At 34.9% G+C, this 23824-nt stretch overlaps 1 protein-coding gene across 3 annotated transcripts in view; it reads left to right on the plus strand.

Moving 5' to 3' along the window:
• The window catches only part of NUP153 (nucleoporin 153), a 79163-nt gene that overhangs the window by 8647 nt on the left and 46692 nt on the right, over positions 1-23824 (plus strand). For all 3 annotated transcript variants that reach the window (XM_027875265.1, XM_027875341.1, XM_027875412.1), the window contains exons 2-5: positions 15544-15769; positions 20507-20755; positions 21239-21381; positions 21462-21590. In XM_027875265.1, the coding sequence (XP_027731066.1) occupies positions 15544-15769; positions 20507-20755; positions 21239-21381; positions 21462-21590 (747 nt within the window). The remainder of the gene's footprint in view (positions 1-15543; positions 15770-20506; positions 20756-21238; positions 21382-21461; positions 21591-23824) is intronic.

The following is a 23824-nucleotide window of genomic DNA, read 5'->3' on the forward strand; positions in this document are numbered from 1 at the left end:
ATCTCTCTTACTAGATTTTAAACTCCCTGAGGACACCATTTATATTTTGTTCATGTGTGTATCCCTGACACGAAACTCTATGACTTGATTTTAGTAGGTACTTAAAACTTACTTGTTGAAATGAAATTGTTTCAGACTGGTATGCAGCAGAAAACAGTTGAATTTGGAATGAGACTATCTGAACTTGAGTTTCAAGTTTAGACATTTCCTAGTTGTATGATAATTCGCATAATGCTTTGCACATATATTAATATATCACTGGGTTTTTATAAGGAAAGCATTTGTAAATCTAAAAGCACTATATAAATGTGAACCATATGTTAATCAACAGTCAATCCGTAAGCATTTGTTAATTAATTTTTCTCTCTTCCTCCATACAGACACACATGTCAGGCATTTTGCTATCAGGGGATGGATACAAAGATATTAATATGTTATTTTAATCTAGGTTATGGATTGGGGGTGTTTTTAATTTTTAACACTAATAATAACTGGCATTAAGTTTGTAAAGTACTTTACATACAATCTCCTTTGAACAAAAGTTTTGTGAGGCAGGTACAGTGGATGATATTCTCATTTTATAAATGAGTAAATTGAGGCTTAAGTTAAGAGACTTGCCTTATAGCTGCATGGTTGAAAATTTTTGGGAGCCAGATTTGAACTGAGGTTTTCCTGATTTCAGATTTATCCCTGTAGCCACTGTACTATATAATAATGATAATCTGGGCTTAAAGTCTTGAAATTTTAAATCACTCAGGTAGAGTTTTATAAAGCTAATAGTTCCTTGTGGTCCCCAACACACTTACTTGAATCCCCCCATAGACTAAAGCTAGTGAGTATTCAGTAATAAACATTTGTTGGTGTTTATTTCCGACTGAGTGATTTTTAGCTTTTTGAAGGAAAACAGCCCATCACTTGAACCAACTGAATTTTTGAACTTTTAAAAACTTTAATTCCTAATTAGGATCATAGTATCATTACATAATATGGACTTTCTTTAATAACTGTATTACATATTTTAAATAATATTTAATTTTTTCCCAGTTAAATATAAAACAATTTTTACATTCATTTAAAAAAATTTTTGAGTTTCAAATTTTTTCCCTTTGCTCATCTTTCCCTGAAACAGCAAGCAATTTTGTATGGGTTGTACATGTGCAATCATGCAAAACATATTTCCAAATAGTTATGTTGTGAAAGGAATACAGACCAAAAAACAAACAAAACCTAAACCTCTCCAAAACACGATGAAAATAAAGTTAAAAATAGTATGCTTCCATTTGCATTCAGACTCCACGAGTTCTTTCTCTGGATGTGGATGGCATTTTTCATCATGAGTCCTTTGGAATTGTCTCAAATCATTGTATTGTTGAGAATAGCTAAGTCATTCATTGTTTATCATTGTAGAGTATCACTGTTATTGTACACAAATGTTCTGGTTCTGCTTACCTCACTTTGCATCAGTTCATGTAAGTCTTTCTGTGTTGTTTGTTTGCTTGTTTTTTTAAATCAATCTCCTCATCATTTCTTATATAGCACAAATAGTATTCCATCACAATCATATACCGTAACTTGTACAGCCATTCCCCAATTGATGGGCATCCTTTCAATTCCCAATTCTTTTAAACCACAAAAAAGAGCTGCTGTAAATATTTTTACACAAATAGGTCCCCCCCCTCTCTCTTTCTCTCTTGTTTGCTCATAAATTCTTCCCTTCTCCACAGATCTGATATGTAAACTATTCCTTGCTCTCCTAATTTGTTTATGGTATTACCCTTTATGTAAAATTAATGCACCCATTTTCACTTGGTCTTGGTATACAGTGTAAGATGTTGGTCTGTTACTAGTTTCTGTCATACTGTTTTCCAGTTTTCCCAGCAGTTTTTGTGAAATACTGAATTCTTGTCCCCTTAGGTCTTTGGGTTTATCAAACAATAGACTAATCTACTACTCTTATTTCTTAGACAGTACTAGATTGTTTTGATGATTACTGCTTTATAGTACAATTTGAGATCAGATGGCTAGGCCACCTTTTTTTTTTCCTCATGAATTCCCTTGATATTCTTGAACTTTTGTTCTTCCAGATTAATTTTGTTAATTTTTTTTCTGGCTCTATAAAATAATTTTTGGTAGTTTGATTGGTATGGCACTGAAAAAGTAAATTATTTTAGGTAGAATTGTCATTTTTATTGCATTAGCTAGGCCTACTCATGAGCAAGCAATATTTTTCCAGTTGTTTAGATCTGACTTTGTTTGAAAAGTGTTTTGTAATTGTGTTCATATAGTTCCTGGGTTTGTCTTGGCAGGTAGACTCTCAAGTATTTTATATTGTCCACAGTTATTTTAAATGAAATTTCTCTTTTTGTCTCTTGCTCCTGGACTTTGTTGGTAATATAGAGAAATACTGGTGTTTTATGTGGGTTCATTTTATGTTCTGCAACTTTGCTAAAGTTGTTAATTATTTTAACTAGTTTTTTAGTTGATTGTCTAGGATTCTTTAAGTATACCATCATGTCATTGGCAAAAAGTGATAGTTTTATTTCCTTGTTACCTATTCTAATTCCTTCCATTTCTTTTTCTTCCATTATTGCTATATCTAACATTTCTAGTGCGGTATTGAATAATAGTGGGGATAATAGGTATCCTTGTTTTACACCCTGATCTTATTGGGAAGGCTTCTAGCTTATCAAACCCAACATTACTTTTTTTTTTTTTTTTTTAAGGCTAATGCCATGGCAAGCTTTTCATTACATTTCATTCTTTCTTTTTTTTAAATTAATTTATTTTGATTTATCAACAATCACTTCCTTAACCTTTTGAGTTTTAAATTTTTCTCCCCGTCCTTTCCCACCTCACTTCCCAGGATGGCCGCAATCTGATATAGGCTATACGTATACATTGCTATTAAACATATTTTCACATTAGTCATGTTGTGAGAAAGAATTAGAACCAATAGACGGAACCACAAAGAAAGGAATGAAAACAAAACAGAAGAAAAAAAGAGAGCAAATAGTATGCTTCAATCTGCATTCCAACCCCATAGTTCTTTCTTTGGATGTAGATAGCATTTTCCATCATGAGACTTTTGGAGACGTCTTGGATCCTTGCATTGCTGAGAAGAGTTAAGTCTATCAGAGTTAGTCATTGCACAACGTGGCTATTACTGTGTACAATCATTACATTCCGTGGGCCTCTGACACTGATTGCTTAGAAGGTCTGAAATTTTACATATCTGTTGAAAGTTTAGGAGTCTTATTTTGCAGCTTCATACCTTATACTCCTTTACTGAGCCACAGTATTCAGTGGCAAATATCATTACCCTTGTGGTGAAACTTATTGAAAATGACATTCTTTTATTTTTGTTTTCTTTAGAACATTCCTCTTTTCCTTGAGTTATTTCTTTAACTATCCCTTATTGCTGTCTTTTTAGGGTTGCTTACGGTGATCTTGCTTTTGTTGAACAACTTTGCATTTGTGGGTTGTGGTTTTCGTTTTCTTTTGTTTTTGTTTTTGAGGTAGCAAGGGTGAATAGGAGTCAGTGTGCTGTGACTATTAGGACAACAGAAAATGAAGCAATGCCAAGGTGAAGTAACACTAATTTAGTCAGGCACTCTATTTACTACCTTCCTAAATGTTTATTTCAGAAATCCATCATTATTCTTTTTTTCCTTAGAAATATGTTGTCACCGAATGTTTATCTAAGGGAATACATTGTGGGTTGAATGCAATATAGATACATATAATAAAAGTACTCTGACAGGATGACAGGTGATTGATCTAACAGAGAAGACTTGAATCTTCTGTTGATTCTGATATATTCTTGGCTACTCTCAACATTCCCCAAGAGTATTTAAATTCTAAAATGATCTTCTCACTTTCAGCTTTTGTTTCATCACTGTAATAACCTAAAGAGAGATGTGGAATCTTAAACCTTTTATTTTCATCTTTCCTCACTTTCCTGTCCTAAGTAGCCTCCTAGGGCGGGACTTCTTTTCCTTATTTTTCAAAGATCATTTTATTGGTTCCCTCAGAAAGGAAAGAAGTTGAAAGATTTGTCCTCTGACAGTTGGTGGGGTTGGGGCAAAGTGGTAAATAATTCTCACAGAATGCCTAGCCTTTGTTTTCTTCTTTACTCTTTTTACTTTGGTTTCAGGTGACAACTATGTTCCTGACTTCAGAAGAAAGTTGTATGATAGGGGCAGCTAGGTGGCTCAGTGGATAGAGCACCGGCCCTGAAGTCAGAAGGACCTGAGTTCAAATCCGGCCTCAGACCAAACACTTGACACTTACTAGCTGTGTGACCCTCAGCAAGTCACTTAATCCCAGTTGCCTAAAGAAAAGAAAAAAAAAGTTGTGTGATAGAAGGGGCAGGAGAAAGACTTGAGCTCAGTTAGAAAGAGAATGAATTGAAAAGGTGATTTGGAGAGATTTGGAATAGTGAAGAACACCAGAGATTGAATTTGTCAGTAAGAAATTGGGGAAGATTTGAAGCTGAAGCAACTTTAGATTCTCTAAAATTCTCTGAAAGAGAATTGGGTGAAGGATTCAGCTTCACAAGGACAAGAACTGATTGGATGGCCAGGCTCAAAAGCAGAGTTGTTAGATTCATTGTCAGTCTGTCAGAAGAAGGCAGCCTTCTACCAGTAGTAGGCTACAGCAGTAGCCCATGAATTTGTGCTTGACCCTGTTGCTGTTCAACATTTTTGTCAGTGGCTTGGATAAAGGCATAGATGTGATCACATTTACAGATAACATGAAGCTTCAAGAGATAGTTGATGTGCTGGATCAGAGTCAAAATCCGAAAGTTATCTTTATAGGCTAGATTAGGAGTTCTTAACCTGGGTCTGTGAACTTTTTTTTTTTTACATTTTCATAACTGTATTTCAATATAATTATTTTTCTTTGTAATCCTCTTTATTTTATGCACTTTAAAACATTTTGAGGAGTCCGTAGATTCCAAGAGATTGTCAAAGGGATCCATACCATGAAAAAGATTAAGAATCTCTGGGCTAGAGCATTGTTCTTCATGTAATAAAATGAAATACAGTAGAAATGATAGTAATTTTTTTGTACATAGGTACAAAAATCAGTTTCACGAGTATAGAATAGACAGCAGTTCTGAAAGATCTGGAGTATTTTACTGGGAATTGCATGTATGATGTGGAAGCCAAAAAAAGCTAATACTGTACTAGGCTTCATTAAGAGAGGTGTTTCTTCTGCTTTTGTCAGGCCACTGCTAGAGATTTGTGTTCATTTTGGGGGCACCATGGTTGAAGAAGGGCTTTGATAAACAGGAACTGGTTGTATATAACCTGGAGAAGGAAGGACTGGGAGGGCAGGAATGGGACATAACACCTTTGTTCAAGTATTTGAAGGGCTGTCATGCTGAGTAGGGATTAAACTTCCTTGTTTTGACTCCAAGGATAGAACCAGAAGCAATGAATGGAAATTGCAAAGAGGCAAACTTAGACTTGATATCAGTAAAAAAATAAGCAAACAAATATAAAAACCTTCCTAACAATTAGACCTTTCTATGGAATGAGTTGCCTCCTTGGAGGTCTTCAACCCAAGGTTAGATAATCACTTTTTGGGTATGTTTTAATGGGAATTTCTTTCATATTTGTTTTGGACTAGAGGTTTGAGGTCCCTTCCAACTCTCAAATTCTATGATTTTCAACTTAATCCAAAGGAGAAATAGGAAGAGCTTTGTGAGAGAAGAGGGATTTTATGGGGTGTGGTTGTCAATGTGCTAAGTAGTGATAGAGGTAGTCTTAAGTGTTAGTGGGGTGATAGTGTGAAGAGAATAACAACTTTGAAGTCATAATTACCCAGAAAGATTTTGTTAGCAGTCCTGGGTGGCAGTGCTATTAGAAGGAAATATGAAGACTGAGGATTATTCCCCATTAAGTATGGATATCAGAGTTTTCAGTTACTTTCATTAAGCTTGCAATGTTTGTATTTTTGTCTCAGTTAATATTGCTTTTTAAGCTCAGCATAGGCAGATTTCCTTCCTATAAGAGAAAGTGAAGCGGATCAGGGTATACATCACCACGTATGTTGTTTATTATCAGGAACAATGAAATATTCCCTTAAAAATAAACAAAGATTGTGAAAATCTAGGAAAAAAGGATCTGAGACCTGAGGTGGGGTGTGTGTGTGTGTGTGTGTGCGTGTGAAGAAGAGTAAATTGGATATTTTGAGTAGGGAGCATTTGTTTGTCATCTAAGGACAAAGTAGATTCATGAGTGCTATTAGATGACAGATTATCCAACAAAGATCAGAAAAAAATAAAAGTTTATGCAAGGCTCTGACTACCAGGTTAAAGATATTGAGGTAGATATTTGTTAACAACAATGGGAGAAGACTTTTGAACCCAAGAAATGAAATAATCCCTTTCTAAAATTTGTCAGTTGGTGAACATTTATTAAGGACTTATTCTGTGCTGGGCACTGTACTAAATATTGCCAATACAAAGAAAGGCAAAATACCATACTTTCTCTTAAGGGACTCATTGTAATGGAAGACATGACATAAGGTTTCCTGAAGGTGATAAGATTTTAGCTAGGACTTAATTAAATATGGGACTGAAGAGGAGAGGAAAGAGTATTCCAGGTATGTAGGACATTTAGTGCAAATGCCTACCAGAGCTTGGTAGATGGACTGTGGTCTTAAGTGTCACTGGATCCCCTGGAAGGGGGCGGATATTAAGATTTAGGAAGACTGAAAAGGTAAGAGAAAGACAGATTATTGAGTGCCAGAGATGGATGACAAACTACTCAATTCTGATGAATCATATGGGCACATACACTTTGACCAGAATGAACATTAGAAAGAAAGCCTAGGGGCAGCTAGGTGGCGCAGTGGATAGAGTACCGACCCTGAAGTCAGGAGGACCTGAGTTCAAATTCGGCCTCAGACCAAACACTTGACACACTAGCTGTGTGACCCTAGGCAAGTCACTTAACCCCAATTGCCTTAAAAAAAAAAAGAAAGAAAGGAAGGAAGCCTTGCTAAATTTTAGATAATGAAGTTTTAAACAAAAACACTTGGAGGCCTTAGAGGAATGGCTAGTGTTTTCTTCAGAGCTGTTTATTGAAGGCAATCTATTTGGAAATAAAAAAGCATATTTAGGAAACAAACAGCCAATTAGTTTAGGAGATGATGTTTGAGACTAGGAATTGAATTTAAGGGTAATACCTATTTTAAGCTGTATGAATGACAGCTCTCCTAAGGCGAGGATGGAGTGCACCTAACAAGGACTGGTAAATATGTACTTGCATGATGTCTTTCAAACCATTTAAAAAGGGTTTTTTAATGTTATTGTTTTGTTTTTTACATCACAGTCATCTTCTACTCCACTCCTTTCAAAATATGTCTTGCAAATCAAATCAGAAGGAATTTAAACTGAAAAAGGAAGAAAAAAATGTCTATATATCTACCAAACTAGATAACAAAAAATTAGCTACAATGTAGAAAGAAGAGTAGCAGTTGAGATATCCAGGTGTTCACAGAAAACATCTAAGAAAGAAGCCTGCTGTTAACATTCCTGTCTTCAAATTTCAATAGAAATGCACAAAGTGTGACTAACAAGCAAGATTAAACTAGAGATTTTAAATGAAGGAGGCAAATTTGAGCTTATATATATGGCTGAACCTAAGTGGGATGAAATAAACAATTAGAAAAATAGTTCTGGACAGGTATAACTTATTCAGAGTAAATTTTGTCAAGCACTGGGGTGTTTATTAGATGTTTGTTGATTTATGATATAGAAGTGATGTGGGATTATAAATCTAATGACAGTTTCTTTATAAGGTGAGGGAATCAACATTGAAAACTAATTTTTTGGAAGAATTTTATTTTTTATTCTAAATTTAAACACCAAATAAAATGGACATTTCTGTTTACGTAGTGAAACAAAAAAGGATTGTACACAAAACTCTCAATCTGTTACATATAGCTTGCTTTTCTTTTTAAAATTTAACATGTGCCTTTCAAAGCTATTTGGATCTAATTCTTACAAGAGGGAGGAACTGGGCTCTAATTCTCACCAACAGAGCAGAATGAGGAAGAAGCTGGGATGCAAGTTCTTGAAGAAAACAATAGCCCAGGGAAGAGTTTATGGCCCTTTTTCATTTATATAGAAAGGTGTTTTACTTCCTCTTGTTAGTTATAATGTTCTTATTGTTTCACCACTTCCAAAATTTATACCACATGGTGCACAGGGAGTCAGGGACTTGTTTAAATCTTAGCTTTCTTAAATTATTTTTGTTGTTCTTGGGCCTGGATCTGGGTTTAGAATCTTCAGATTGGGTATCTTATCTTTGGGTTCGTTTTGGATTGAGGCCAAGTGCTGGAGGTCAAGTAAGATAACAATGTACCAGATTAAACTTAACTCTTTTTAAAAGGAGGTATTAAATTGGTAGATCAGGTAAATAAAGGGAATGCTCTGGACCCAGTTTGAAGCATTTAAATAGTACTTACTCTGTGCCTGACACTATTCTAAGCACTTTTTACAAGTTCTTAGTTGTTCCTTATAACAACTTTGGGAGGTAGGTGCTAATAATAGGTAATAATAGCATCTGCTTCTCAGTGTTATATCAGAGTATATGATAAATTCCCAAATGTTACTCTTGTAAAAAGGAGAGAGATGGTTACTAGACAGTCGTAGAGTTAGGTGAATTCAGAACTGGTTACTAATGATAGCACCTATCTCTCAGGAGCAAGTGAGATAATATTTGTAAAGTACTTTGTAAACATTAAAGAGATATGTAAATGCTAGTTATTATTGAGACAGCCCAAAACCAATGTGTTCTTGTGTTACATTAAGAGAGTTAGATTCTGAGGCAGCTAGGTGGCGAAGTGGATAGGGCTCTAGTCTTGGAATCAGGAGGACCTGAGTTCAAATGTGGCCTCAGACACTTGTGTGATCCTGTCAAGTCACTTAACCCTGATTGCCTCACCAAAAAAAAAAAAAAGAGTTAGATTCCAAAAATAAGGCAGTAATCCTTTTGTATTCTGCCCTGATCACACTAAATCTGGAAAATTTTGTTCAATTCTGGGTGCTATGTTTTATTTTATTTTTGGTCTATCCTTTTTTTTCCCCATTTCTTTTTATTACTAAAATTTAAATACACAATAAGAAAAGAAAAAAGGAACATATTATAAATTTAAATACAAAATAAGAAAAGAAAGCTTGTCATGTGTACAACAGAATGTAAGAGGATTCAAAATACATAGCAATAAATTTCCATTTCAAGAAAGCCTATATAATAAATACTGTGCATTGTGTTGAGAGTTGTCCATCTTTTCTTTACTTCTTCCCTAAGTTTTCTTTTGTTTTCTGTTGTAAACTTTTTACTTTGTTCTTTTCCCCTCCTCTTCCCCCCCCCCAGGCTACAATTAAGCATGGATATATTTATATAGGTATATATGTACATATATAGATGTATACTTTACTAAAGAATTCTATTTCTGATCTTTTTGTTTATGTGTGTATCTCTTTATTTCCTATCATTCCCTAACTCTTTTACTTCCTTACCTGCTGCCTTGCCCTCCTATTACTTAACCTACCCCTCCTATGAATCCCTCCCTTATCCTCCCATTCCCATTAATCTAAACACCTTTCTATTCTCCCTCCTTCCCCTCTACAGATCCCTCCCTATCTCCTTAGCATTTTGTTTTTTTTTGAATTTAGAAGGCTTTTATGTATTGTTCCCTCTTGAACCCAGAACTAACATCCCTCCTCACCCATCTGATTTCTTGTCCATCCTTTCTTCCTGTCATAACTCATCTGTATAAGGTAATTACTCTTTTTAGCTGGTCCTAAATGTCTTTGCTTTTTAAGGTCATATCATACTCAGTTCTACCCCAGTCTTTCCTACACACTACCCAGTTACTAATAACAATCTTAGACATATGTTTTACATTTTACGTACATAGAAAGTAAACAGTCTGTCTTTATTGAGTCCCTTGTAATTAACCTTTGGTATGTACCTTATGTTTCTCTTGGCTCTTGTATGTCAAATCTTCTATTAAGTTCAGCTTTGTTTTTTAAACAAAGTCCTGAAAGTCTGACAGTTCATTAAATGTTCTTTTTTTTTCCATTTAAGATTATGCTTAGCTTTGCCGAGTATATTTTCAGCTGGAACTCCAGTTCTTTTGCTCTTCAATATATAGTGTTCCAAGACCTGCAGTCTTTCAGGGTTGCTGCTGCTAGGTCTTGTGTGATTCTAATTGTGGCACCACCATATTTGATTTGTTTTTTTTCTTGTTGCTCATAATATTTTATTCTTGAGCTGGGGTTTTGGAATTTGACTATAATATTCCTGTGAGTTTTCTTCATAGGATCTCTTTCAGGTGGTGATTGGTGAATTTTTTTTTCTATTTCTAGTTTTCTTTCTTGGTCTAATGCTTCAGGACAATTTTCTTTAATTATTTCTTATATTTTCATAGCAAGATTCTTTTTTTGATCATAGCTTTTGAGTAGTCTGATTATTCTTATGCTTTTTCTTCTTGATCTGTTGTCCAGATCAGTTGTTTTTCTTATGAGATGTTTCACATTCTCTTCTATTTTTTTCATTCTTTATATTTTGTTTTATGATTTCTTCATCTCTTATAACTTCCCTGGCTTCCTCTTGCCCAATTCTGATTTTCAAGGAGTCTTTTTCTTCCTTAAGTTTCTGGATCTCCTTTTCTAATTGTTTAACTTTCTTTTCAAATCTTATTTTTCTTGGATTGTTCTTTTATTTGTTTTTCCTCCATCTCTCCTTTGATTTTTAAAGTCTTTAAAGTTCTTCTGTGAATTCTTTTTGGGCAGGTGACCATTGATGTTAGTCTTGGTAGAATAGGGTTTCTTTGCTTCAGTATTCTCTGAAGACAAACCCTGGTCTTCTCTATTCCCATAGTAACTCTCTGTGGTTGGATTCTTTCTCCTTTGCCTCTGCATTTTTAATTTTTTATTATTTGTAATAGCTTAGTTTTTGTGATCACCTCTAGTCCTGTGGTATGGGGGGTAGTACCTCTGGCCTCAAATCCTCCTTCAGTTTTCCCCTGTGACCTGGAGCCTAAACTGAGACCTGCAGCCTCCTGTAAATGACCACAGCCAGTAGCTTCCCTGCCCCACTGCCTCTACATTCACCCCAGCGTGAACTGGTTCCTTTTGCCAAGTGCACATGGTGGGGGGGGGGGAGCAAATCTTGAGCTTGAAACTTTCTAACCTACTCTGCCATCTTCCCAGAATCCTCTCTTGGGATTTTTAGATTTTAGGGATTTTGGAAGAAAGAATCTAAAATGGAGGTCATTCAGGATGGTGAATGACTTTAAATTTATGGCATATGAAAATTGGTTGAAAGAACTGGGGGAAGAACATGCTAGCTGTCAGTACTTGAATAGCTGTCATCTGGAGGAAGGATTAGACTTGGTTCAGTTTGAACCAAGAAGGCAAAACTACCAGTTGGTGGAAGTTTGCAAAGGGCCAATTTAGGTCTAAATTAAGGAAAAACTTCATAGAATTAGAGCTGTCCAAAATATGAGCTGACTTGAGAAGTAGCAGAAGTAGTTGGTTCTTCATTGGATGTCTCCAAGCAAAGGCTGGATCACCACTTGTATACTATGTTGTAGAAGGAATTCTTTCTTGGGTATGGATTAGACAAGATGGCCACTGAGGGCCTTTCCAATGCTAAAATTCTGTGATTATATGATATGGTTCTCTGATTTTTCTTACCTAAGTACTTTATGAGTTACAACTAGGGCCTGGCAGCCTCCATCTCTTTGTGAGAGTTGAACTAATTTAAAGTTGCCACAATTGAGAGATCAAAGCAGTTCAGAAGCCATCCTAGCTAACAAGCACTTGAAGTCCTTACCAGACAGAGGGAGCCAGCAGCTCAGGATCACACTAGTTTGGGATACAGATTCAAGTATTAAATACCAGAAGGGAAGGTTACAAACAATAATTCCTTATGAAACCATGGAAACAGTGGAAGCAAATTTACAGGCTTGGCAGACTGTCCAAATAAGTAACATTAACACATTTATGAATGAAACTTAGCAAAATTGACAACAAATGTCTAGACATAAAATGAATGAGTTTATAATTGTTTCTAGAATGCTTAAAAAAACTTTATTTTTAATGTTCATTTTTTAAAATTTTGAGTTTCAAGTTTTCTCCCTTTCTTCCAGCCCCTCCCCCACCCCTTGAGAAGGCAAGCAGTATGACATCAATTATACATGTGAAGGCAAGCAAAATATATTTTCATATTAGCCATGTTGCAAATGGGAGAGGGGAGCAAAAAAATAAAGGAGATGAAAAAAGTATACTTCAATTTGCACTCAGTTCAGAGTTCTCTCTCTGAAGGTAGACAGCAATTTTTGCCTTGAGTCCTTTGGAATTATCTTGTGTCATTGGATTATAAAATATTTTTCATAAGCTCTAGAGGAACATTTATACCCTAACATCTCAGTGCCTTTTATTTAAATCACACATATAAAAAAAAAAGTAGAAATGGCACTTCAGAAAATGATAATAATAAAAATAATAGTGCTTTAAGATTTGGAAATAGTTTTATAAATGTTATCTTATTTTATCCGCATGACAAGCCTGGGAAATAAGGTGATTCTCAGAAGTAGTGTCTAGACTAGACAAAGTATGTTCTGAAGTATTATAATCTCTTAAAAGCATAAGATAGCTTCACATGATTTCTCATGGGGAGAGAAAAAAAATAGAAATAGGGGGAAAAAAAACAGCAGTATTGCTAACCAAAAAGATGGTTGAGAGGTCAATACTAAGTATTGATTCGGCCTACTTTTTCAGAATTTGGGAGGATGATATATTTTAATGATGTCCTTGATAAAAATAAAAAGGAAATATTTTCTGGTTGTTGAGTTGTTTCAGTTGTGTCCAACTCTTTGTGACTTCATTTGGGGTTTTCTTGGCAAAGATACTGGAGTGGTTTGCCATTTCCTTTCCCAGATCATTTTACTGATGAGGACACTGAGGCAAACAGGGTTAAGTGACTTGCTCATGGTTACACAGCTATTAGTATCTGAGGCCAGATTTGAACTCAAGAGGATGAATCTTCCTGACTCCAGGCCTGCATTGTATTGACTCTGCTATCTAGCTGCCCCACATATTTTCTTGTACTGGTACTTAGTAGTACCAAAATTCTTAGTGTAAGGACAAAATAAGCTCATATTGTACTGAAGACCATGCTGCAGTGCATTATAGTTAGGCTTAAAAGTGTTATAACTCATATTAAGGCTTTTGGGGGATAAGCCCTTTTTACTTTTATTTTTACTTGGTAAAGGTTTAAGACTTATGCATGATTTGGTTACAAAATAAGGCTAAATATTTTTCAATAGTGTAAGAGATATTTGAAAAAAAATTTTTTACCATTTTATCAAGATATAGTTAATTGTGTTTTTCAGCATTGTATATTTCCTATTTTTTCAAACAGTTTATGTAGTATTGGAATTAGTTCTTTAAATGTTGGGTAGAATTTACTTAAAAATGCATATAGTCCTGGGTTTGTTTTTTGAGGGGGAGTTGATCTATATTTTGTTCAATTTCTAAGATAGGGTTATTTAAGTACTCTATTTCCTGTTCTGTTAATCTGGGTATAATCCTGAAATCATGATAAACCTCACTTTATCACAGAAATTTCTACTTAAAATTACAGATACCTGCCCTTTCCCACCATTTACTTCCTGCTAATTTTCCTATGTAACAAAGGAAGGCATCAGCATCTTCTTTTTTTCCCTTTGGGAATTTATTATTGGTTATATTCATCTCCTCTACTTTTCTTTCTTTTTCTTTGCAGGTAAATTTTACCATTTTAACAAAATTATTTCCTAGTTCTTACTTATAGCCTACTTTTTCTAAGTAGCACTTGTTCTAACAAAATTCTTGTCATCAGAAAAGAATTTATGGAATTCCTTATATTTGACCTCTAATTCGCTTTTTAAGTTTTGCCTTTTCCACAACATTTTTTATTATTTTTTCTCTGTTCTCAGCATTTAACTTCTAGTTCTTTAAAATTAATTTTTTAAAAAATTCTGAACTTAAACCCCAGTCTTCAGAAGAGCTTTTCCATGTACACAACAATACCAAAAAAAGAAATTGTTTATTAATTGAATCTATGAATCTCTGTCTAGTTTACTATAATCCATTTTTATATAATTCTTACCACCTCTTTAATTTGCTGTCTCCTTAGCATGTGAATTGTGAGATAGAAGTATACTTATTTCTTCAGAATTATCTTCTTTCAAAAGTTAATGTAGTGTAACTATGTATGTACTAACATACTATGTATTACAAATATTTTCTTAATTTTGACTATTTTTGTTTCATCTTTTTTAATTAGAAGTTCTTACGGGGATAGGAGGAAAATGTTATTGGTTTTCCTGTATATGTACTATATGTGAGGGAGGATGGATTTATTGCAGATGAACTGCTTAGCCTGGCTTTTTAAGCCCCACTGCAATCTAGGGGCAGCTAGGTGGCACAGTGGACAGAGTATCAGTGTGGAGGCAAGAAGACTCATTTTCCTGAGTTCAAATCTGGCTTCAGCCATTTACTCGCTCTGTGACTCTGGCTAATGATTTAACCCTGTTTGCCTCAGTTTCGTCATCTGTAAAATGAGCTAGAAAAGGAGATGGCAAACCACTCCAGTATCTTTGCCAAGAAAATCCCAGTTGGGGTCTCAAAGAGTCAGACATGACTGAAACAACTGAACAACAACTACAATCTAGTTCCCCTCTGCATTTCTAGTTGCTTCAGTATTAAAGATCTTTTCCTTGATCTGTTCTATTCAAACTGGCCTTTTAGCTGTCTGTAATTCATGACCAGTATTCCACCTCTGGCCTCCATGTCTTCTTACTATTGACTTTATTTCTGGGATGCAGTGTCTCCTCACCTGCTTTGTTGAATCCCTAGGCTTTCTTCAAAGCATAGCCCGTGTGCTGCCTCTTACATGAAGCCCTTTCTGAGCACTTGTATTTACTTATGCATATATAGGATGTGAGCTCCTTGGGGTCAAGGATGTTTTGATTTTTTTCTTTGTGTCCCCAGTACTAGCCTTGCACTTGGCACATAATAGCTGCTAAATAAATGTTTGTGAAATTAAGTCTGTAAATTGAAAATAATATACTCTGTCCTATTTTATACTATTGTTTTGAGAATCTGAACTTTGCTTAATGCCTAGCACAGCCCTTGGTATAGTAGAAATTTAGTACATTTTTACTGATAGCTATTATTGTTTATAAAACATATAGCTAAGACTCAGAGATTATTGTTTTATATGACAGTATGAATTGATTTTAAAATACTTTTAAAAGCTGATTTTTTTTTTAATTACATAAGACTAACGAAGTACTCAGTAGTGATCATATTGAGGAATCTAATCATTTCTCAGTAGCTTCTTGTTGTATATCTGTATTTAAGATCTATTTGGTGTTGCTATTTTCTAAAAAAATTAAGTTGAAACATATCTTTAATAGCTTTTGACATTGGTAAACAGCAGGTTTTTTGTTTGTTTTTGTTTCCAACAGGGGGTCCTTAGTAGAGTTACAGAATCTGTTAAGAGCATCGTCCCAGCATGGCTGCAGAAGTACTTCATCAAGAATGAAACTGCTTATGTACATTCAGATGACAACAGTGAATCAAGACATTGGCAAGAGAATACACAAAATGATCATCTTTTATATACAGATGAAGAAAACCCAATTATTAATGATGGGAGGATCACTCCAGACCAAACAGTCAGTGCTGCAGAAGGTAAGTGGAAGGATGGGTTATTAGTGCTATAATTCCACTTGTTTTGATTTTTAAAATTTTCATTTAACCTAATTATTGTTGAAATCTAGCCAAGTTATTATTGAATGAATGCTACCTAAGAAGAAATGAGTTATAAATAATATATGTTCTGGTACTATAACTTCATGGGTCCTTTTTTATTTGGTTGTTTCATGGAAAATTTCATAGTTCTTCAATGGTGGAATGGCATTTATTTATTTATTCTTTGTTAAAATTTTTCTTGATTTGTTTTTTTTAATCGTCACAGAACACTAATAAAATACATGTTTTTGAAAGCTCTAACTATATAAATGCAGTCAACTGGCTACAATAATTAGCATTATTATCTGTTCATTTTGGGTGTTCAGTGGTGTGGATTCCTCTAAAAGTTTGGAAAAAGGCCAGAGTGAATAGAACTAATAAGAGAAGAAATGCTAAATCTAACCTTTTCCTAAATAACATTAATTCACTATACAGTTTTTTTGGTATACTTTTATCCTTACTAGAAATAGCAGAATAAATTTTGTGTATTTGCTGAAAGGTGCTTTCATGCTATGAATGAAAACCTGCTAAAATAGAACAATTACCTTGCCATCCCAAGATTTATAAGGTAGAAGTTTACCATCTAACTTTGTATACCTGAGCTTAACCGAAAAGGGACTGTAATAATCAGGGAGATCACATACCATAAAAACAAAAGCTCCCATAAGCTTATTTATTATCTCTACTGAGATAAATCTTAGATCTATATATCCCATCAAAGTATCTTTCCAAGTTCCAGTCCTACATCATGAGCTGCTTTTTGGATATCTCCTTCTTGGATGTCCATTAATATCCCTAGCTTACCATGTCCAAAGCAACTTTTTATCTTTCTCCCAAAATTCACCCTCCTTCTTAAACTTCTCATATTTCTATTGAGGATATCACCAACTTGCTGATGACCTCAGTTTGAAACCTTAGAATCATCTTTGACTTCTCACTCTCTCACCCTCCTTAGATAGTTGCCAAGTCACTTCTAGTTTCACAATATTTCTCACATAATGCCCCCTTCTTTTAACTCACTGCCACCATTCTAGTTCAGGCTTCACTATCTCTCTCCTACACTGTTGTAATAGTCTCCTAGTTGGTGCCCATGCCTCCAGTCTCTCTTCTCCAACCTAACCTCTATATATTTGTTAAAAGTGACTATTTTTGAAGCGTGAGTCTGATCACTTTCTCGCTCATCTAACTCTACTGATTCCCTCTTCAATGTAAAAAACCCATATCCAGTGCTTTTAAATTATTATACCATTGTATTCAAGAAATGGGAATGGAAAGGAATGGTCGGATTGAGGACTATTGTATAGGTAGAATCGAATCTTTAGCATTTGGGAAACAACTGGATATGTGGGCTAAGAAAGAAGGAAGAGTCAAAGATAACTCTGAAGTTACTGAGATAATGATGGTGCTGTCAGTTAAAATAAAGAAGTTGGGGATGAGGGCTTTAGAAATTCAGTTTTGTATGTGTTGAACCTCTGGGGATATGAGGGGGATATATAGGTGGAGATAACTAGCAGTTGAAAATATGGGATGGACACTCTGAGATGAAGTTTTGAACATTTGTATTCTAGTCAAACTGATGCTGTTTCTTCTCATTTGTTCTTTTTTACTTCTGTACATTTGTTAGAAGTCTCATGTAATATATTCTCTATCTCTTAACTTCTTTCAGGCTCCACCTCAGGTACCTATACTTCCATGTAGTTGTCCCTGATTTGTCTTCTCAGTTGAAAGTAAACTCTTCCTTCTTAACATTTCTTATAGCATGTTGCCTGGATTCCTCCTTTGCCCTTTTTCATTCTTCTTTGTATTATACTTGTGTACCTGGCAGTGTTAGGAGGTAGTGGCTAAAATGCTGGCCTTGAAGCCAGGACCTTGAATTTAAGTCCTACTCCTGATACTTAACTAATTCTCTGATCATGGACAAGTAACTTAATCCTTCAAAGCCTCAGTTTTCTTTATTTGTAAAATCAGGCTGATAATAAATACTTTTCACAGGGTTGTAAAGAATGTGTTTTTTCAAATTGTAAAGTGTTATATGAAAGTGACTTCTTATCATGTTGTATCCCTTCTCTTACAATATGAATTCTTTCACAAAGAACACAGTGGAAGAATATTATTAAGTTGCTTGTCGAAGCAAATGTAAGCATTTTATCATTATTTAATACATTTTGAATTGAAAAACACTTGACTAGATGATCTCTAAGATCACTTCTAGCCCTGAAATTCTGTGAATCTTTGTCATATACAGCTCTGATAGTGTCGTTTCATTGTCTCCAAACCTTTATTAGCTCCCCAATACCAAAGGAAAAAAAGCTTACCAAACTTTCATTCAATCTGACCCCTATTTTTCCAATCTTATTTCATGCCACTCTCCCATATATACTCTATGCCCCAATCAGATTAAGCTATTTGCTGACTCCCAGACATAAGCTATACTTTGTTTCTATGCTTTTGCTTTCATCATTAACATACATCTGTGATATAACTTCATCAGGCCATCCCTGATTTTCTTCCTTCTGGTAGTCAGAAGTAATTTCTCTGTTAGCTCATATCATTTTGCTCTAATATCCCTTCTAAACATCCATGTGTCTATTTTTATATTATAGGTACTCAAATATGTCTGATCTCCCTTATGATTATAAATTGCTTATGAGTAGGGGCTTTGTATGTTTTTGTATCTCCTTCACCACCAAACACAGGCCTTCTTGTTCTCTCAAATCACTTATGTTGTCCCTTCTTTTTTAAGTTACTGTGTATATACTGTGTATATTTCCTCCTCTTCACAGCCAAACACTTAGAAAATGCCCTCTAAACTTGTTACATCCAGTTTCTCACCTCCACTTCAATTCTTACCATTTTGCATTCTGGCATCCTTGATTGGACAGTCTCTTAATTTGCTAAATCAGTTGACTCTTTTTCTAGGCCTCATCTTTCTTGACCTTTTCTAGCATTTGTTCCTAACATTTTACATTGTTGATCACCCCTTTCTCCTAGTTATTATTATCTCTGATTTTCTGTGACATTGCTATTTTCTAGTTCTTGTCCTACCTTGTCTCACTTCTTTCCTAGTCTCCTTTACTGGGTTATCATCCATGGGTTGAATTGGATATCTCCCAAGGCTGTTTTCTTTGTACTCTTTCTCCTTAGTGGCATCCTTAGTTCCATGGGTTCAGTTATTTGTAAGTGGATGATTCTCATGTACATGTGTACATACTCACAGAACCTGTAGCTTGAGCAGGAAAAGGTAGAGACATACATAGATAATCTCAGAATATTTTTTTCAGTTTATATTACTACCGATTTGTTTCTTTCTGATTTTATGATCACTGATAGACCCTCAGAGATAAAGGAAATTGATTCAAAAGTAACAGGTGGCTCAGCTTAGAGAGGCAGTTTGATATAAGGAATAAAATACTGGACTTGGAGCTTTGAAGACCTGAATTCAAGTGCTGACTTTGACTCTTAATAGCTGTATGAATACAGGCAAGTCACTTAAATCTCTTTGACCGTTTATGATCCCCTATGTAAATCTGAGGATTAGACTAGATGGCCTCTTAGGCCACTTTCACACACACACACACACACACACACATATAAGATAATGGTGGTTATCTTATAAATGTCTCAAGCTCAATATGTCCAACTGAAACTGAGTTAATATTCTCCCTGAAGCTTACCCTTCTCCCTAATTATCTTTTTCTGTTGAAGCACCACCATCCTTCTTTCATTCAGGTGTTTAACTCTTCCCTCTTCCATATCTGGTCAGTTGTCAGTTATTGTTACTTCTTCCGCAACATAGCTTGCCTCTATCCCTGTATGCTTATATTGCCACCACTGTAGTATAGTCCTTTATCATATCTCTTACCTAGATTACCAGTCTCTCTGTCTCAAGTCTCTCCACTCCTCATCATCCACACATTTGTCAAAGTGATATTTCTAATGTACAAGTCTGACCATTTCTCTCTATTCATAAAGCTTTAATAGCTTTCTATTTAAGATCAAATACAAACCCATCTGTGTGTCATTTAAATTCCTTTATAGTCTGGCTCCAGCCCATCTTTTCAGATACATTTTTTATAGCATTTTTATGTGTTCTTCATATTAACCAACTGACCTACCTGCTCTTATTTCCCTCCTCTGTGCCTTTGCAGAGGATGTCCCTCATTCTAGGAATGCTAGGAGACCACTTGTTGTTCCTAGCTATACTGAAGGATCTGTCTTTATTGATTCCCTCCTAATCTCCAATAGTCATCAGTGTCCTCTATTACTTTATATGCAGTTTGCATTGTTATCTGTGTACCTGTTGTGTCATTGTGTTCCATGTCCTGTCCCTTTACCTCCACCTAGTAAAATGTAATTTTCTTGAGGACTGGTACCATTTCATTTTTGTCTTTGTGTTCCCAAAACTTAGCATAGCACAGTGCTTGGTACTTAATAGGCACCAAACAAATTTTTGTTGAACTGCATTATACATCATAAATATTGGTTGAATGAATATAGGAAAAGATATCTCATTCATAGTTGACTGGAACCTCAAACCGATAAGGCAGAGATGAAATTTTACTTAAGGGTTCAGAAATTAGTCCTGTAGGTACATCTGATAATAAGTAGTGTTTTGATGGGATAGTGTTACATTTTTATCATATTGCATATTCATTATATTGATGGTTTCCCTTTAAGAACCTTCAACAAGTAGATCTGCTTTAAATTATCCGGATGTTTTAACAAGGCCTTCTCTTCATCGGAGCCACTTGAATTTCTCCATGTTGGAATCCCCAACATTACATTGTCAGCCATCTACATCCTCCACATTCCCAGTTGGCAGTTCTGGGTTCTCATTTGTAAAAGAAATCAAAGATTCTACCTCTCAGCATGATGATGATAACATCTCAACTACCAGTGGCTTTTCTTCAAGAGCTTCTGATAAAGGTAATCTTTAGTTGTGATCACTGTGGTAGATTTTATAGGAATCAAAGATTCAGACCTGGAAGGGACCTCAGAAGCCATCTAGTCTGACCTTCTCATTTTATAAATGAGGAAGCTGAGGCCCGGAGAGGTTAGGGTAACTTACTCAAGGTCATACAAGTAATATCAAGGATAGAATTTCAACATAGCTTCTTTTGACTCTAGAGTCAGTGCTTTTTCTGTTTTACCATGTTGCTTTTCATTTAAATGGTATAGTCTGGTAACCGAACTGAGCTTTTTCCTTAAGTGGAGGTTTGGAATTCACGGCTCCACCCTCCAATCTGAGAAGTATAGATAAGGTGGTGGTCCTGGACTGATGAGATCTTGGAGGATAATGGAGTCATCCCAGTAATGAGCTTCCTGGGCCATTGGTGGAAAAAGTCCCAAAGTAGTATAGCCAGGGGAGAAATGAGCATATATTCATAAGTATATTTTTTCACTTTTCAGATATAACTGTTTCAAAGAACACTTCAGGGCCACCTCTGTGGTCCCCCGAAGCTGAACAACGTTCTCATTCACTCTCACAGCATACTGCCACCAGCTCAAAGAAACCAGCATTCAACTTGTCTGCCTTTGGAACACTTTCTCCTGTGAGTCCCAAATAATAATGTATTTAATCACATTAGTTTTGTGGCTCTTGCTTATGGTCTGTCATTGTTTTTCACTGCAGTCACTTGGGAATTCTTCAATCCTTAAAACAAGCCACCTTGGGGATTCTCCTTTTTACCCTGGTAAAACAACTTATGGTGGTGCAGCAGCAGCTGTTAGACAGTCTAAAATACGAAGTACACCTTATCAGGTAAAAAAAAAGAATGGTTTGTGATTTGGGGAATGGCTTTGCAGTAATTTATTTTTAAAAATCTCAAAGATCAGAAGTGACTTTTTCTTGAATGCTTCATCTGCAATTCAGGAAAGATCTTTATTGTGAAAGATATTCCATGATCCTTTTTGTGGACTTTGTTTGTAGTAACCAATACAACAGTATAGCTCATTGCTTGTGTTTGAACCACTTCCTTCCTCAATTATTGTTTTTGAAAATAGTTTGATCAAAATAAGTAAATTACATGCTTCATTATTTTGATTTTACCTTTTCACATTTCTTTGAATTTTTGAATTAGAAAGTTTATTCTCTGTCTACAGATTTATTATTTTTTAAAAATAAAAATAGTTCATAGATAATGATAGAAAGATTTCAAAATCACTGCAAAAGGGATATTTGCTAATTTCTTCTTTAATTTTTTTTTTAATAGAATTAGTTACTACCTCTCTGATTACGTATAGTTCCTAATCTTTAGTGATCACCAGACCCTGCTCCTTTATTTTACAGAGGGGAAAATTGGCTCAGAAATGTTAAATGCAAGATCATATAATTTGTAAGTGGGAAAACAAGGATTTGAACCTTAGTACTTTGCCTCTAGATCTGTTTTTATTTTTTTTTAACATCACATAGATGAAGCCTATAAATTCTGTAATTGTCTACTGAATTTTTATGAAGCTTATGCACTAGTAGCAAATTTTATTTTTGTATTCTTTTGCATTTGAAGAAGTCAGCATGTGTTAATGAAATATAAATGCTTGAAACCATTAATGTTACTAGTTAATCTTGTTGCTTTAGTGAACAGTATAGTGAAGACAAAAAAAATGTTGTCTTTTATTTTTGTATTAAACTTGTTATCCCCAAGCATCTGTCAATGATCACAGAATCAAAATAAATTTGTGATAGTTGAATAAACTACTTTTGAGATTGTAGATGTTAAAAGTTTCACATTGGCAAAATAGCAGTACCCACAAATAAGCTAATGAATACTTGATGAAGTTAGAAAAATAATTCTTTTTCAAAGTAATTATGACTTTTAAAAAAATTTTCTATGAGCTCTTTGTAAATTATTTGAAAATGGGTTATATTTAGATTGTATCTTCTGCTCTAGGTTACTCATTACTGAATAGAGAAGAACAGGGTCAGCTAACCTGTGTTGTTTTTATGGTGGCAACATGATTATTGGAATGTTGTAATCCACGTTTGTATGGAAGTGATCATTAGAATTTATAAGCCCAGCAGGATTTCTTGTGGTCTATTGTGGGCCAGTTGTTTCAATTCTTTTATTTTTATTTTTTGTTTCAGTTTTTTAATGTTTATTTCCTAAGCTATAATAGAAGAAGCCTTTATACAAAGGGGAAAGTGTGTGTGTGTGTGTGTGTGTGTGTGTGTGTAAACACAACCTCAATATTCCAAAGGTCTTGGATTGCATTGTGTGCACGTGTACTTCTTCTTGTAACACAGACTGTAGCACCTCTATATCTACATGGTTCTTTGAGAGTTTCTGAAAGTGATCTTATTAGTGAGGAGCTTCTCTAAATTTAGTTAAGTCCTTGTCCTGCCCATTACTAGGCCATTTGTGAAGCTTTTTCATCTTGGAACTTGCCAGAGCTTATACTTTGTATACCTTTTGAGAACCTACCATCATTTCCTTGCTATGGTGATATTTAAATATCTTTATTGACCTTATTTTTTGTTATTATAATTGTAGGAAATCATTTGATATACTAAAACTTAAGGGGCCAACAGGATATTTTACATGTTGGCAATTTTGAAGGCTTTATCAGTCAGGTTCCATTGGGTCTTAAGATTTTTTTTTTTTTTTTCTTTCAGATTTTATTTATTTATTTATTTAGGCTAGGTAGTGGGGTTAAGTGACTTGCCCAGGGACACACAGCTAGTAAGTATTATGTGTCTGAGGCCGGATTTGAACTCCTGACTCCAGGGCTGGTGCTCTATCCACTGCACCACCTAGCTGCTCCAAGATTTCTTAATTTGTGTATGTTGGAATTTCATTGTAACTAGAAAATTATGTGATGCACCTGGCCCAGAGCTTCATATTTGATATAACAGTGCAGTTTTCTTTAAATTGATGTTGCACCTGGATTAAGTTATAGGAAAAATAAATCATAGCAAAAAGATACGTATGTATCTAAAAATAATACATACGTGTGTGTGTGTGTGTGTGTGTGTGTGTGTGTGTGTGTGTGTGTGTG

Source organism: Vombatus ursinus, unplaced genomic scaffold (genome assembly GCF_900497805.2).
Source record: "Vombatus ursinus unplaced genomic scaffold, bare-nosed wombat genome assembly UNPS02000577.1, whole genome shotgun sequence".
Lineage (NCBI taxonomy): Eukaryota > Metazoa > Chordata > Mammalia > Diprotodontia > Vombatidae > Vombatus > Vombatus ursinus.